The sequence below is a fragment of the Elephas maximus genome, chromosome 21 (assembly GCF_024166365.1).
Source record: "Elephas maximus indicus isolate mEleMax1 chromosome 21, mEleMax1 primary haplotype, whole genome shotgun sequence".
In the NCBI taxonomy this organism is placed as follows: domain Eukaryota; kingdom Metazoa; phylum Chordata; class Mammalia; order Proboscidea; family Elephantidae; genus Elephas; species Elephas maximus.
Window position 1 is genome coordinate 36037191 of NC_064839.1, and position 17204 is coordinate 36054394.

At 42.1% G+C, this 17204-nt stretch overlaps 1 protein-coding gene across 1 annotated transcript; it reads right to left on the minus strand.

Annotated features, from left to right (window-relative positions):
* Positions 1-4341: 4341 nt before the first annotated feature.
* Positions 4342-15981, minus strand: NOB1 (NIN1 (RPN12) binding protein 1 homolog). The gene is made up of 9 exons (XM_049864635.1): positions 15898-15981; positions 15644-15776; positions 13426-13556; positions 11955-12026; positions 11607-11735; positions 11306-11512; positions 10656-10753; positions 8280-8424; positions 4342-5060 (listed from the first exon to the last, which is right to left on the minus strand). The coding sequence occupies exons 1-9, from the start codon at positions 15958-15960 to the stop codon at positions 4791-4793; spliced, it is 1248 nt and encodes a 415-aa protein (XP_049720592.1). The 5' UTR covers positions 15961-15981; the 3' UTR covers positions 4342-4790.
* Positions 15982-17204: the final 1223 nt, after the last annotated feature.

Sequence of the window (17204 nt, forward strand, 5' to 3'; positions counted from 1 at the left end):
ATAGGGTGATTTCCATTGAAAAAAGTATATATACTGTACTATTTGTGGAAAAAGAAAGGGAATGTAATGCATACATACACTTATTTTTTTCTAAATTTTATTTATTTTGTTGTTGAATTCAATAGTTTCTTCCTGCACGATTTAGTGACATTGATTCCATTCTTCAGTTGTGTAACCATTTTCAGCTTCCTTTTCCAAGTTGTTCTTCCCTCATTAACATAAACTCACTGCCCCCTAAGGTTTCTATCTAATCTTTCGAGTTGCTGTTGTTGCTTTGACCCCATATAGATAGTTCTTAAAAGAGCATAATGCTCAAGGCAGACATTTTTTACTAGTTAAGCTAAACTATTGCTTGATTTTAAGAAAACTTCGTGGGGGGTGGGGGGGATATTTTTGGTTTAAGTTTTAAAAATTATCTTGGGCAATAGTTTTAGGGGTTCATCCAGGCTCCGTTGCTCCAGAGAGTATGGAGTTCATGACAGTTTGACATTGTGTTCTGCATTTCCTCCCTCTTAATCAGGATTCTTCTAGGGAATCTTTGATCAAAATGTTCAGTAATGGTAGCCAGGCACCATTGAGTTCTGGTCTCATGGCAAAGGAGTCAGTTGTTCATGGAGGCAAATAGCCACACATTCTATGTCCTCCTCCTATTCCTGCTCCTGGAATTGCTGGGTCGTATGGTAGTTCTATTTTAGCTTTTTGAGGAACCACCACAGTATTCCACAACAGCTGCACCATTTACATTCCCACCAGCAATAGATAAGGGTTCTAATTTCCCCACATCGTCACCAACATTTATTATTTTCTGCTTTTTTTTAAATCTTAATCATCCTAGTGGGAGTGAAATGGCATTTCATTGTGGGTTTGATTTGCATCTCTCTGATGCGTAATGATGCTAAGCATCTTTTCATGGGTTTGGTGGCCATTTGAATGTCCTCTTCAGTGAAATGTCTACTCAAGTCCTTAGCCCATTTTATGATTGGGTTATTTGTCTTTTTGTTGTTAAGCTGTTGAAGTTTTATGTGTATTTTGGTTATTAGATGCTTATCAGATGCATGGTTTCCGAAGATATTCTCCCAGTAGGTAGCTTCTTGTCTTTTTCACTTTTATGGTAAAGTCTTTTGGTGAACAAAAGCTTTTTTTATGAGGTCCCATTTATTTATTTGTCTTTTGTTGTTAGTGCTTGTTATTAGATAATTCATTGCTAAAAACTAGGCTTTACAGCCTTGTCCCTGCTTTTTTCCTCTAAGAATTTCATGGTTTTAGTTTGCATGTTTAGGTCTTTAGTCCATTTTGAATTTGTTTTTGTGTATGGTGTGAGGCTTGGGTCCTATTTCATTTTTCTGCACTGTGGAAACTCAGTTTTCCCAACACCATTTTGGACTTAGCATCCTTGCAAAAAATCAGCTGACCATAAATTTGTAGGTTTATTTCTGCAAAGGATGAAATGTCATGAATTGAATTATGTCCCCCCAAAAATGTGTGTATCAACTTGGTTAGGCCATGATTCTCAGTATTGATTGTCCTCCATTTGGTGATTATAATTTTATGTTGAGAGGATTAAGGTGGTATTTTAACACCACTCTTACTCAGGTCACCTCCCTGATCCAAGGTAGCTTCCCTGGGGTGTGGTTTGCACCACCTTTTCTCTCTCAAGAGATGAAAAGGAAGCAAGCAGAGAGTTGGGGGACCTCATACCACCAAGAAAGCAGCACCAGGACCAGAGCACGTCCTTTGGACCCGGGGTCCCTGCACCTGAGAAGCTCCTTGACCATGATAAGATTGAGGACAAGGACCTTCTTCCAGAGCCGACAGAGAGAGAAAGCCTTCCCCTGGAGCTGACGCCTTGTTTGGACTTTTAGCCTACTTTACTGTGAGGAAATAAATTCCTCTTTGTTAAAGCCATCCGCTTGTAGTATTTCTGTTATGGCAGCACTAGAAGACTAACACAGGTCTTTAATCCATTTTGAATTTGTTTTTGTGTATGGTGTGAGGCATGGGTCCTGTTTAATTTTTCTGCATGTGGAAACCCAGTTTGCCAACACCATTTATTGAAGAGACTCTTCTTTCCCCCATGAAATGGACTTAGCACCCTTGCAAAAAATCAGCTGACCATAAATTCGTAGGTTTATTTCTGAACTCTCAATTCTATTCCATTGATCTGTGTGTCCATTATTATACCACTACCACGCTGTTTGGATTACTGTAGCTGTACATAGTATGCTTTAAAATCAGGAAGCATGAGTCCTCCTACTTGGTTCTCTTTCAACAATGCTTTAGCTATTTGGGGCCTCTTGCATTCCACATAAAGTTGAGGATTGGTTTGTGTATTTCTTTAAAGAAAGCTGTTAGAATTTTGATTGAAATTGCATTAAATATATAGATTGCTTTGGGTAGCATTGACATCTTAACAATATTGGCTTCTGTTTGTCTTCTTTAATGTTGGGCTTTTGATATATACTTTGAATCATACTGAGGATTTTCCCTTCTATTCCAGTCTCCTTTGCGGCTCTCATCAGGAAAGGGTGTTGGATATTATGAAATGTTTTTTCTGCATCCATAGAGATGATCACGTGGTTCTTTTAATTTGTTCTATTGATATGGTATATTATGTTGATTTTCTAATGTTGAACCATCCCTGCATTCCTGAAATAAAGCCCACTTAGTCATGATGTATGACTTTTTTAATATGCTGCTGGATTGTTATTTTATTGAGGATTTTTGCATCTATATTCATAAGAGACATTGGCCTATGGTTTTCATTTCTTGCGTCCCTATCTGGTCTTGGTATCGAGCTTGTTTGCTTCATAGAATGAATTAGGCAGTATGCCTTGTTTCCCTATCTTCTGGAAGAGTTTAAACAGGATTAGTGTCAATTCTCTGAATGTTTGTAGAATTCCCCAGTGAAGCTATCTGGTGCAGGTCTTTTTTGTTGGTAGGTTTTTGATCACTGATTCCATCTCTTCACTTGTTATGGGCCTGTTGAGACTTCTCCTTCCTCTTGTCAGTTTGGGTAGGTTGTGTGCTTCTAAGAATCTCTCCATTTTATCAGTGTTATCTAGTTTGTTGCCATATGGTTGTTTCTAATATTCTGTCATTATTCTCTTTATTTCTACTGGGTCTGTTGTAACATGTCCCCCCTTTTTGCTTTTTATTTTGGTTATTTGCATTTTTTCCTTGTCAGTCAACTAGAAGTGTGTCAATTTCATTGATCTTTTCTAAGAACTTCTGGTTTTATTAATTCCATACACACATATTTTAGCAAACGGAAACAAGGGTAAGTCAGAAACAAATAAAATTATCTAGGGGTTGAGGGCAAATGGGGTAGCATAAGGAAAGTAATGGCATCCAACTCTACATATTCCTTTTAGTGCTTTTGACTTTTGGAACTAAGTTACTGTTTTCATATTTTAAAAAAGTAAAATTAGATCAGTAGGATGGGGGAAATTTTTAAACTGAATATAAACCAAAACAAATGATTGATCTATATACCAAATGGACAAGATTACCACAGAGGTGAAAAAACCCTAATTTAAGGAGCTTTTGAAGATAGCACTTTGAATATATACTATCAGTCTAAAGAACTGAATCTTGTACTCAGCAGGTTTGTTCTGGTAGTGCTATGGGTATAGCAACTCTGAAACCACTTAATGGGAATTCACACTGAGCAAATCAGTTGTTGGAACTAGTGTTCTCAGTGAGAAGAGCTGTATACATGAAAAGGGGAAGGTAAGAGTCTCCCTAGGTGCTGGTTTGGAATTAGAGGTATCCGTATGTAATAGTTTCCGCCAGCTTAGTAGCTTAAAACAACATACCATTTATGATCTTACAGTTCTAGAGGTGTGACGTCCAGAACGGGTCTTTTGGGGCTAAAATCAAGGTGTTGTCAGAGGTGTGTTCCTTTTGGATGCTCTAGGGGAGTATCTCTTCTTTACCTTTTCCAGCATCAAGAGGCTGCTGGCATTCCTTGGCTCATGGTTGCACCACTCCAACCTCTGCTTCCCTGGTCACATCTCCTTCTCTAACAACGACCCTCCTGCCTCCTTTCCATAAGGGCCCTTGTAATTACACTGACCCACCTGATAATCTTCCCATCACAAGGTCCTTAATCACATCTGCAAAGTCCCTTCTGACATGTAAGGTAACACATTCACAGGTTCTGGGGATGGGGACAAGGGACATTTTTTGGGGACCACAAAGTTGGTGGTCCAAACTCACTCAGAGGTACCTCAGAATAAAGGCTGGGCAATCTGTTCAGAGCCTTGAAAAACCCTATGGAGCACAGTTCTACTCCGACACACATGGGTTTCCATGAGTCAGAATCGACTCCCCGGCAACTGGTTCATTTTTTGGTTTATTATATTTTCTGGCAAAAAGATAAATCTAAATGCTTATTCCTTGGATATACACCTTAAATGTTAGCTTTCCAAGTACCTAACCAGCAAAAAATTAGGCTATTTCATAAAAATGTACAGAAGCTTGCAACCACATTTATTAGAAAAATATCATTTGGAAATTCCCTCTTTGAAGTTCAGGACATTGTCCTTCTGTTTGTATCAAATTCCACCTGACGCGGCAAGAACTCCAGCTCTCTGGACGCTCACGGGCCAGGGCTGCCCGCTCCCACCACAGACCCGGCATACCACAGCATGTCACAAAGCGGCACTCTGTAAGCTGAAAGCTGAGCCTACTCTTCTCATCCAGATGGTTCTGGAGAGGATACAGCTGGGGAAATGGGACACAGGAACTCCACAGCAGCAGCAATCCAGTGTGCCTGGGGGAGCTTCCAATCACCTTTTCTTCACAAACTTCTTTCTGGAAGCGTTGGGATTTAACCGTCTCCTCCCAGCCCCCAAGGTGCCATCTCGGATCTGTAAGGTAGCTGATCGGCTGGAAATATCATTCTCTGCAAAGGGAGATACCCCGGCTGTGTAGTCAGGGGCAAACACGTTGGTTTTCTGCCTGGCCTTTCGGGAGAGTCGCAGCTGAGGGAAGCGTTGGTCCTCAGTTAGATGCGGGTTGACAGCATATTTGCCCCCCTTAGGAGTGGGAAGTGAATACTGCAAATAAGACAGGAAGGGCCGTTAGAAGAATGGGGATCCACATTCATTGATATATAGCCATATCCTCTTATAGCAAAACTCACCTTACAGATCCCGATTCAGCCAGATGACAACAACAGTGTCAGTAATGTGCTGCCCACTAGGTGCTAAGTACTTGGCATGCATCTTCCCACTTGAGCTTCACCTAAACTCACAGATGAGGACACTGAGGCTCAGGGGGTCAAGTCACTTGCCTATGAGTTGTCTTGTAAACCTACTGCTTTCCAGAGAAACGCAGTGACAAAAGAATCAAATAAAATTCTAGGAATGGAGGGGCTGACAATCTACCCATCTGGCACCAACAGCTTACAGGTACTCCTCAGTATCTTCTCACTCTCAGGTCCTGGATTTCTCTATAGGAACTCTCTTGATAGAAAACATTCAACCCAGTCACACCCCTGCCCCACTCACCTCAAGCAGATAATTTTCTTTTCAACAAGGCACCCTTCCATTGACACACACTCAACTCCTTTGTCTGATATTCCCCAAATTTCCAGACCTGCTTTCACAATTTCTGTCCTATCTGCAGACCCTGTGTCATTATTTACTCAACCTTTTTTCTTTAAACCCATATATATTTTTAAAAACTGAGCATCTTCCTAACCAGTAATAGCCACAAAGTTGCAAATGAGGAACTTAGAAATAAAAATTCTAAATTTATGTTCCACCAAAAAATGCCTTTCTAAACAGAAAATGAACTTAATTGTATTTCAAAAAATTAATTACACTGAAGGAAAAAACAAACTAATCTATTTGAACACAATATTTTGACTTTATACCCCCAGCTAAAAACAAAAAGAATTATGTATCAATACAGAACTCTACTATTTTTGCAATGGTCTGGTTGCCCAGAGGCTCTTCAGAAGAAAAGCCTGGCAGTCTACTTCTGGAAAAATCAGCCACTGAAAACCCAATGGAGCCCAGTTCTACTTGGATGCATGTGGGGTCGCCATGAGTCAGAGCTGATTTGACAGCAACTTTTTTTTTTTTTTGGTATAGGTTAGCAATCCTAAAACAATGTATATTCTAGGAATGAGCAAATAAGTAATTATGAAAAAGAGGAGGATAGACCTATTACAAATATGGTAAAGGGGAGAACCAGAACAAACCCTGTGAGACGTTGGATTGAAATTGAAATTACAAATTTATGTATTTAATATATAAAAATACATAATGTTAATGTTTGTACTTATACACATCACTTATATTTCCTGTCTCTGTCTACTGAGAGCTGAGGAACAAGGATACCCAGGACTATGAGCACACCCAGTGCCCAGATCTTTGCTTCTAAAAACCATTCTCCATAAAAGGAACCAGAGCTTCTTAGAGAAATAACCGATTCCAGTGCTGGGGCAGGGAAGACTGAAGAGCCTGGGACATGTTACTATGTCCGAAAGTGAGAAAGTGTTCAAAGATAATAGGAACATGTCAAAAGGAAACAAGTTAGCTTGAAAGGGCTCTCGCTGACCAATCATGGAACAATGTGGGTATCAAAATAAAGACTGTAATATACCACAGCCTGTAGACTAAAATAAGGACCCACAAGTCCACACTCATAGGTAAATGAATAAATAAAAAGGGACAAAAGGAAAGCTCCCTCTTACATTAGAATGTCAACTATTAAGTACAGAAGGAATGATGGAATTAGAAAGCCACCATTTGGCAACCATTATTGTAATGACTGATTCAGGCAACTTTAATAAATGAGTTTTGATGAGAATGATATATTCTCAAAGTATCTTTCTACAAGTTATTTATTAATTAAAAATAATAACTTTACAGAGGACATTTCTGGCAGAAACCACCTTAACTAAGTAATTAAAGTTAATATCATTAGTAAATCGGACCCTTGACCATCATGTACCCTCTGGTATGATGCACTGAGGACACAACTTCCCTTCCGGGTGTTCCTGCTCAAAACGCACAGCCTGAGTCTCATCACAAGGATACCTCAGACAAAAATGTCAAGGTCCTAAAAGACAAGACTGACAGACTAAACCACCAAAAAACCAAACCCAGTGCCATCGAGTGGATTCCGACTCATAGCGACCCTATAGGACAGAGTAGAACTGGCCCATAGAGTTTCCAAGGAGTGCCTGCTGGATTTGAACTGCCGACCCTCTGCTTAGCAGCCACAGCACTTAACCGCTACACCACCAGGGTTTCCACTCACAGATTAGTTTAAAAGAGACATGACAGTTAAATGCAACATGTGACCCTAAACTGGATACCAGACACAGACACACACACAGAAACCCCTTTTGCTATGAAGGAAATCTGAGGGACAACTGGCAAAGTTTGAATAAGGTCTACAGATTAAACTTCTTGATTTTGACAACTATACTGTAGTCCTAGGATAAAGTCCTTGTTTTAGGAAATACTCTACATACCAAGGTATTTACTGGTAAAGGTGCATCATGTGTGCAACTCACTCTCAAACAGTTCAGAAACACACACACACATACACACACGGAGAGAATGATTAACATTGGGGAATCTAGGTGAATGGTAAACAGGAATTTTTTGTACTATTTTTGCAACTTTTCTATACATCTAAAATTATTTCAAAATAAGAGTTTAAAAAAAAATCTTGTCCCCAAGATCAGCTACACCTTGGCTCTCACTTGTCTCTCCAGTCTTCATCCTACCCCTCTGGTTCAGAACTTCTAGAAATCCTGCCCATCCTTTAGACCCCTGCACAAATCCAACCTCCACCATGTTCCAACAATTTCCCTCTTCTTGAACCCCACACATTTTGCCATTATCATTTACTATCTGGAATTACTGGTTATTTCTCATTAGATCGCAGACCCCTCAAGAAACTCACATGGAAGCTATCTTGTACACTTTCCCCATCTCTGTCGGTGCCTTATTTACAGCCTCTTAATAGGCTGGTGGCATAGTGGTTAAGTGCTACAGCTGCTAACCAAGAGGCTGGCAGTTCAAATCCACCAGGCGCTCCTTGGAAACTCTATGGGGCAGTTCTACTCTGTCCTATAGGGTTGCTATGAGTTGGAATTGACTTGACGGCAGTGGGTTTTGGGTTTGGAATAGTTACCCTATAGGAATGATTGGGGTTTTTGGTCCTCTCTGTTAATCTTGATTCTGGCATTAAAAGGTTCCACTTTCCCAAAATTAGGTCCTGCTGTTGGGGAGTTGGAGATAGACGACACTCACCCGGAGGCCCCGAGGGTTCAGCACCTTAGGGTTATGGGAAAAGTGCATATGCAGGGTGCCATTGTCGCTGACCGTCACAGACACTTTCTTCAAGGTTTTGTTTCCACAATGAGAACAGAACACTCGGTTCATGTCAGATGTTGTCCTGGGAAACACAAAAGGAGATGGTCTGTAATGGACCCACAGGAACAAACCCCATCCCCAGAGCAGAGGCAAGTCACAGGCCTCAGAGGAGAAAACAACTGGAAACAGGGGAAAGGCTGAACCATCAGGCACATGCAGTACAGAGGTGGCCTCAGGCTGAAGGAACGAGCATTTCTCTGAGGGCTACAGTAAATGACACAACGAGCAAATAAGTAAATGTGAAAACAAGCTGAATGTTGTCACATTACTGAATGTCAAGTATCATTCTATAAGTTTAACATAAAAAAAAAAATCCCATGAGGTTGGTACTATCCCCATTTTACAAACTGGGAAACTGAGGTAAGATAAGACTGCTTGCTGAGTGGCAGACACAAGCCCAGGCAGTCTGGCTCCAGAAAACAATGCTCTTAATACTGCTGTGCTTTCTCAAGGGACGTATTTTTACAGCTCTAATGACCTGTCCCCAAATGTCAGCCTGGGTGTTAACCAGGAAGTAGCTCTGGAGGTGCCAAGAATTTATTAACACATTACATAGAAGACACCATAAAAGCTGCAATACTGGAATTGGGCGTGGGTGCTGAGGGGAGACCCCAACGCCTTGGCCCTCTTCCCTCCCCTCCAGTCCCAATGGTGGACCCTGGGCAGGAAAAGCTGCTGCTTCCTGTCCTGAGTTTTCTGTGAATTCCCAATGGTCACAAGGTAAGAGCTGTGTCAACCTGCTGGAAAAGCCAAATTCCTTCTCTCCAAGTCTCTGAAAGTGAATGAAGGGGCTCTATGTAAGTGCTTGGAACCAATTATCCTATACAAGAAACTGTTCAAGCTTTGGGGCTAATCTCACTGGACGGGAGAACACTTCTAAGTGTACCTGACACTGAATGTTAAATTGGGAGAACACTTCCAAGTGTACCTGACATTGAATGTTAATTTGGGGAACGCGGGGCTTTTGAAACAAAGGACAATCGCGGGGTGGCGGTATCTTATAAGGAAAGGGGGTTTACTGTCATAAGCCTGGTGCATCTAAATTTAAGCACTAAGAAACAGAAGGACCAAGAACGCAGAGGCAGCTTTGAGGAGTGGCTGTTTCCTCACTCGTAAGTCACTGGCAGGACTGCAGATAATGGTAGGCAGGGCCAAAAAGAAAAGAAAAGAAAAAAAAAAAAGCCCTTTGAGCCCATTTTTTTTTTTTTTTTCTAGTTAGTCACTGTTTTTTTTAAGCCCACAGGGGAACATGGTTCCAGACGATTCTACCCAGTGGGATAGCACTAGGGACCCAGTAATACACCTGGCTGCTTCCCAAACGTTTTACACAGCCCTCCACAGTGAGGAGGGTCCACTAGACAACCTGCACAATGGCCACGAAATCCAGACCGAGTCCATGGGATGGCTGGAAGCCACCAGCACAAGTTCCCAGGGCCACACTCGAACAGCAAGGCTGTAGTGAGGTCGGTGTTCTTCCATCCAACCAGAGGGTCTCTAGTGGAACACCAGCCCTCACAGAGAGAACCAGTTCAAGAGCCAGAAAACAGACGGAAGAGCAGAGAGCGCCTCACAATCCAACAGTTCTCCTGAATGAGCGCGCCTCTGTGCCAGACACCAAGCAAAACCTTTATACAATTATCTCCCTAGTTCCTCACAACCTTCTCAACTTTAAGAAGAATCTGAACCACAGAAATGTTAAGTAACTTTTGTAAAACCACACGCAGTAGAGGACAGAAACTGGATTGGAACCCAAGTAGTCCACTACTTTTTTTAAATAAAAAATTTCAAACATAGACTACAGTAGGCCAAAGACCACAAGGAATCCCTCTGTAACCAACACCCAGCTTTGACAAATATCAATTCATGGCCAATCTCATTTCATTTCTACCTCCATCCATTCCCCCCACTTGTGTATTATTTCCAAGCAAATCCCAGACAGCATCCCATTCATTAACAGTTCAATGTGAATCTCTAAAGGATGACAGCTCTTTTGTTCCAGAACCCAGATCCCTAACCCAATGCCATTAATTTAAAGACTGAAAACATCCCCTGGATTTGTCAAGTGAAAGGTCACTGGTGACCTGTCCCGGGGGTTTCAGTGCCTTGGTAAGGGCAGAGCCCAGCTGACAGAAGGAATGATGAGACGGAGGGAGTATGTGTATATAATGCAGTGTTCTTTCTGAAAAAGCTCATGGGAGGGTTAGGGAGAGAAGAGCATGCTAGACAGAGGGGTGCAGAATACTTGCTGCGCACTTGAAACAGCCATGGCAGCGCAGGACGTAGCTCCGGGCCTCTCGGATCAGCATGCCATTCACCGCCAGCACGTGCAGCCCCATCTGTAGCAGAACATTCTACAACCAACAAGGGAAAGCACAACTGAACTCACGGCAAAACTAAACTTGCTTTTAATGTTAATTTTACAACTACACTCAAGGGAACCTCACAAACCTGGTTCCGCTCATAAAGGGCTTTTGCTAAGGAAAAGTAAGCTTTAGGATGCGTCTTACAATGTGTGAACTAGGACAAGGACCCAGGTTTCTCCCTCATCTCAAGTGCCAAGGCCCCTCATTAACTCTACTCATTAACTACAGACACAATTATTTTGTCAAGGCAAACATACTTATTTCTGGGCTGGAAACCTTCTCTATTTCTCTAAGTACCTAAATGAGTATAGAAAGTTATACATATGGAAAGGCATCAACAAATCATGAATGTTAAACGTTAAAAATTGTATTCTCTAGCCTCCAACCAAAATTAAAAATTACCAAAGGGCACAGGTAAGGTTTCTGGAACCAGAAGCTTACACACAGCTCTGTATACAATCCTCAACCTCCAAGCGACCACTGCCGATGACGGGTATGACACACAGCCCAGGGCCAGTCCGTGCCCATTCAACCCCTCACCTGCATGGCAAAGTCTGTTGTCACGCAGCCAACTCGCACGTCATTTGGGACACGACACTGTTCTAACTCCTGGTGGATCTGCTTGATGTTGCTGGGGGTTATCCACCCACCCCCATCATCGTCACTGTCTTCGTCTTTCCTTTCTTCAAATCCATTTTCTTCTTCCTCTTCCTCCTCCTCACCTGGCACACTCCCCCCTTTGTCAAGCTGAAACAGGAAGAATTCATAAACTCCCAGCCCACAGGAGCAGCAGGGAGAAGCTACTGTGTTGTCACCAGGAGATCAAGAATCAAGGCCTTACCAACAGCTCCTGGAGTTCACCATCAATATTAGGTAAAGGGTTTCTCCAGAACATGAAGGAACTGAATTCCAGGTTTTCAGGCTCACTGGCTGGGTGTTCGTGATCTACTTTTTCTGGTGGGGGTTTAAGCTGAGATTAAAAGAAATGATTATGAAAAAAAAATGAAATGAAAATGGAGAGGGTACAGATGAAAACATGTATGACACATAAGTCAGATTGACAGGGCTGATAAACTACGACATTAGTCCAGGTACAGTGAAAGTCTGGTTCACTGTAAACAGATAAACCGTGGCGGTATGACAAATGGCAGAAAAAGAATGTGACAGCATGGCTTGTGGAAGGAATTACCTTTGAAGGCATATGGAAACCAGAAATGAGCAGAGGAGTTTCTGGATGCTGAACAGATGAACTTACTTTAACCTAAAACGAACAAAAATGACAACTCTAAGCAAGAAAATACAGCTTGCAAATTGAACATGGAAGGGTAATTCACAAATAAAAATAAAAGTATTTCCTCCTCGTTAATGAAGTAAAAAACTTTACTTGCTTAAAAAATTGGAAATTATTAACAAAATAGAAAAAAACAACATTCAGTGATCCCATCACCACTGGACAACCACTCTGGGACGTTTGCTTCACACCATTACACATAAAATTGTAATGAAAATTGTTAATTGTAAAACTTGAAAGTATCTTTGATTATATCCTTAGGATGAGTACCTAAGAGTGGAATTGTTGGGACAGAGAATATGTCATCTTAAAGCTTTTGATACAAAATATCTAACTCCTGCCAAAAAGGCTGAAGAGAAGGGCAATTTTTAGTCATTATGGAGAGACGGATGCCAAATGGAAGATCAGCTACTAGTTACACAGTGGTCAGTCACAAAGTTGGAGTCTACATAAAAATATTCTCCCCGACAAACTTTCTATCAACACACAGAAGTATGTTTTAAGCATCATGTTTAGAGTCTTTGAATAAAGGACTCTGAACCTGGTTGAAACAAGTGAGGGCAGTTCCAATGAGCACAGGTACATGAGTCCACCGAAGTTCTGACTCTAGGCAGAGGAGATCACACAACTGTCAACACAACTCGAAACTGGGTTTTATCAGTTTATTATTTATCAAGTCAAAACTGTCTGGCGTGGAAAATACAGCCAGCTAGAGTCCCAGGCACAAATCCATCAGCCTCCTCAGCCTAACTAAGTTGGGTCCCTAAAAGCACAACAGGAACCCAGAGTTCTGAGTGTACACGGGTTTAAAAAAAAAAAGGAAAGCACTTAATGTTTACTTCTTTCTAACTTCCAGAAAGAACTTTCTACATTAAAAAAATTAAGGGGGGACATAGGCAATTTTTACTTTCTTTCTGCATTTTTTCAAATTTAAACAACCCTTCCTGGGAATCTACAGATCCAAAGAGACACGTTCGCCAATCCCTTATTTGGACTCCAATTCAAATTCAAACAAACTGTTAAAAAAAATTATAAAATAATCAGGAAATGGGAACACTGACTGCATATTTGATGACATTAAGGAATTACTATTAATTTTGCTTAGGAGTAATAGTGATTTTGTGGGTAATTTGAAAAGAATCCTTATCTTTAGAGATACACCCTGAAATATTTATTGGTGCCATAATGTTATGTCTGAGGTTCAAAGTACTTGGGGCTGAAGGCAGGTACACACAAATACAGATTTAGCCACGAGTTTTTTTGGTAACTGTGGATAGGGACAATGGGTTCACCATACTATGCCCTCTACTTTTGAATATCTGATATTTTCCACAAGAAAGTTAAAAAAAAAAATAGCTTCCTGATTTACCTTTTCTGGTTCTTGTTTTAGGTGGGACACCCCAACAAATTCTGCTTCCAACTGGTAGGTGAGCGCCAGTACTTGGATATCTGTGGCAGAGAGGCTGGGATAGTCTCCAGTTTTCTTTGAAAACTCGGTCACTGTAAACAAAAGATTCTCAACTTCAGTTAGAGGCAAAAAGTCATACAGTCTTGAACACTTTTGGGTGCCGCTGAGTCGATTCCAACTCACAGTGACCCCATGTGACAGAGTAAAACTGCCCCTACGGTTTTCTTGGCTGTAATCTTTACAGAGCAGATTGCCAGGTCTTTTCTTCTGTGGAGCAGCTGGGTAGATTCGAACCAGCAACCTTTCAGCTAGCAGCTGAGCACTTAACCACTGCACCACCAGGGCTCCTATGGCCTTAAATAACCACAATGAAAACAGGACAAGAACTGAGAAAGGATAAATTTTCAAGAAAAACTTCTACTTCTAACATTTTCATCTACTTCTTGAACTTTTTCTAGTCATAGTTGAGAATTCTGTATTCTCTACCACAAAGATCTATGCCTGTTAGGTTTACTGTGACATTCTTATCAAGTGCTGGTGAAGGAACACAACAGTTTCTAAGCTTCTTTGTTCTAAGTATATCAATCCAGGTTAATAGACTGATGAGCAGATTCCAAAACATTATGGGAAGTTAATTCAACCGATAACCATTGCAGACTATAATAAAACAAAAATACTCCGTTGCTTTGTTAACAAGTATTGTTTTTTTAAAAAAAGAAAAACCCACGTCCATGCTTAACTTGTTGCCGTCAAGTTGAATCCGACTCACAGTGACTCTATAGGACAGAGCAGAACTACTCCATAGGGTTTCCAAGGAGCACCTGGTGGATTTGAACTGCCAACCTTTTGGTTAGCAGCCGAACTCTTAACCACTGCGCCACCAGGATTTTCTTCATGTCCACGCTTAACATATAGCAAATGCCAGATGTTATTGTTATTCTTCTGAGACATAGACAATAATCACAACCAAATTTTCTGACACAGTAACAGGAAGAAGTTTTCACTTACTTTCGCTGGGCACTTACTACGTATTAAGCACTGTGTTAAAAGCTTTACAAATTAATTCGTTTTTCAGTGAAATCCCATGAAGTACTATTAATATTTACTCAGAAAAGTTAAATAACTTGTCAAAGATTACAAAGCCAGTAAGTTGGTGGAGAAAGCCACTGTTGTTGTGGGGTGCCCTGCAGCTGTTTCTGACTCACAGCGACCCCGTGTGACATCAGAACTGTGGCACAGGGTTTTCTTGGCAATAATCTTTATGGAAGCAGATCACCAGGTCTTTCTCCTGCAGAGCCTCAAAGTCAGAGACTGACTCGGTAACAATATCTCCACTAATAGCCTCTAGCCCCTAAAATATTTCCAACCACTAAGGAACTTTCCTGGGTATAACCATCTTGATCCCTAACAAGACAACACTGACCCCTAAGCTGAGGGACACTTGTTTATAGTTTTCTTTCAGGCCTAGTTTAAGGCCTAAAAAGCCTTTTTCTGGCTTAAGGCTGGCTGGCTTTTCCAAAACCATCATCACCCTATGGGGATGATGTAGTGGAAAGTAGGCAAGAGTAACAGATTTGGTTTCTTTCATCTTGAATTGAAACAAATTTATTGAGTGCTTACAAAGTGCTACACATTATGCTGAGTTATGCCTCATTTAACCTCTGAGGTGCGTTGTTTCCGTCAGATGCTATGGAGTCAGTTCCGATTCATGAGTGACCCTGTGCACGACAGCATGAAACCGTCCTCACAATGGTCGCTATGCTTGAGCCCACTGTTGCAGCCACTGTGTCAATCCATCTCGTGGAGGGTCCTCCTCTTTTACCAAGCATGATGTCCTCCAAGGACGGGTCCCTCCTGATAACACGCCCAAGGTATGCCATCCTTACTTCTAAGAAGCATTCTGGCTACCTTTTATTCCCACTTAACAGATGAAGAGACCGAGACCTACAGTCTGAATGACAGGCCGGAGAACACATAGCTAGTAACTGCCAAGGCCTAGCCTTGAGCTCAAGCCTGGCTGACGCCCGGAACCTCTCTCTCGCCACGATCTCCCAGAACGTGTTGTTTCTAAATCAACTGCTGATGACGGAGCCAGACCCCAACTCGCAGCGGAGCAGGTCCGGTCTGGTCTGCGCCCTGGGGCCCGACTTCCCGTCAACGCTGGGGCAGAGGCACTCACCCAGCCGTATGTACTCCGGAAAGGGCTCCTTGAAACGCAGCTCATAGGGCAAGACAGCGAGCCGCCTGCGCGTGGCCTTGTCCCGAATCTCGCTGACCACCTCCCGGATGGTATAGATATTCTTCCCGATGTCCTGCGGAGAGATGGGCCCAGCTCAGATCCACCCGCACCACGCAATCCCCCGCCTGCCTTTACGCCCTCCTTCAGCAGCCGCCGGCCCACACTCCGCTCCTCTCGGCAGGAGCCCTCCGTACCTGCAGAGCCGCGTCCCGCAGGAAAGCCCCGGCGTCTGCCACAACGTGCTCTACCGGAGCCATCTTGGTCGAGCCAGCACCGATAGTGCATGCGCAATGAGTTCAAGTCGGCCCCTGCTTCCCTTTCCAGGCCTCTGGGAACCGGAAGAGCAGCTGCGACTCAGCGGCGCCTCCTGGCGGCCTGGCCTGCATCTCCCGACTGAGGAGTACCTGCGAGCATGCGCGCCTACACCACAGGCCCAGCCAAGGAGATGTGGGCGGGGTCAAACCTTGAGGAACTGCCCAAATCCTTCTTCCACAAAGAACCGTATGGGCTTTTCTAGCAGCTTAGTCACTTCAACCTCTGGAGCCAATGGTTTTTACCTTACCATCCCTGCTTGAAATTGTGTAGTTGGAAGCTCTTTCTAATTTTCTAATATGATATCTTTTTTTTTTTTTTAATTTTGGTTTTCATTTCTCTGCCTTCTAAATTTCACTGTAGTATTTGGCATTGCTGATAGTCCCCCCTTTCTGGAACTCCTCTTCTTACCTGACTCAACCCCCTCCTCAAAAAAAAAAAATCCACTGCCATTGAGTTGATTCCAACTTATAGCGACTTACCTGACTTAGGATAATATATTTCAGACTTTTTAATGTGTCTTAAAAAAATCAGTCCTACACTGTAACAGCAACGAGTTCAGTGCTCAATAAATGTGACTGAAATCTATTCATTCAACAACTCATTTAAAGAGGACTTTTATGGGCCAGTACTCCTTTAGTGGCTGGGATATAGCTCCTGCCTTCATACATTCTTGCTGGAGACATAATACAGGCATACCTCCTTTTATTGTGCTTCACGGATACTGTGAAATTGAAGATTTGTGGCAACCCTGAGTCAAGCAAGTCTGTGGGTGCCATTTTACCAACAGCATGTGCCAACTTTGTGTCTCTGTGTCACATTTTGATAATTCTCACAATATTTCAAACTTTTTCATTATTATTATATATGTTATGGTGGTCTGTGATCAGTGATCTTTGATGTTACTGTTGTCATTGTTTTTGAGCAGCATGAACTGCACCCATATAAGATGACAAACTTAATAAATATTGTGTGTGTTCTGACTGCTCCACCGACCAGTCATTCCTCTCTCTCCCTCTCCTTGGGCCTCCCTATTCCCTGAGACACATCAATATCGAAATTATGCCAATTAATAACCCTATGGTGGCCTCTAAGTGTTTGAGTGAGAGTTCACGTTTCTCGCTTCAAATAAAAAGCTAGAAATCATTAAACTTAGTGAGGAAGGCATGTCGAAAGCTGAGATAGGCTG

Bases quoted from the DNA above. Each gene is read 5' to 3' on its own strand.
- NOB1 (XM_049864635.1), bottom strand. From the start codon at position 15,960: ATGGCTCCGGTAGAGCACGTTGTGGCAGACGCCGGGGCTTTCCTGCGG. The intron at 13,557-15,643 runs GTGAGTGCCTCT...TTTTGTTTACAG, and splicing joins TCCGGAGTACATACGGCTGG to TGACCGAGTTTTCAAAGAAA. The intron at 11,736-11,954 runs GTAATTCCTTCC...TTTTAATCTCAG, and splicing joins GTTTCCATATGCCTTCAAAG to CTTAAACCCCCACCAGAAAA.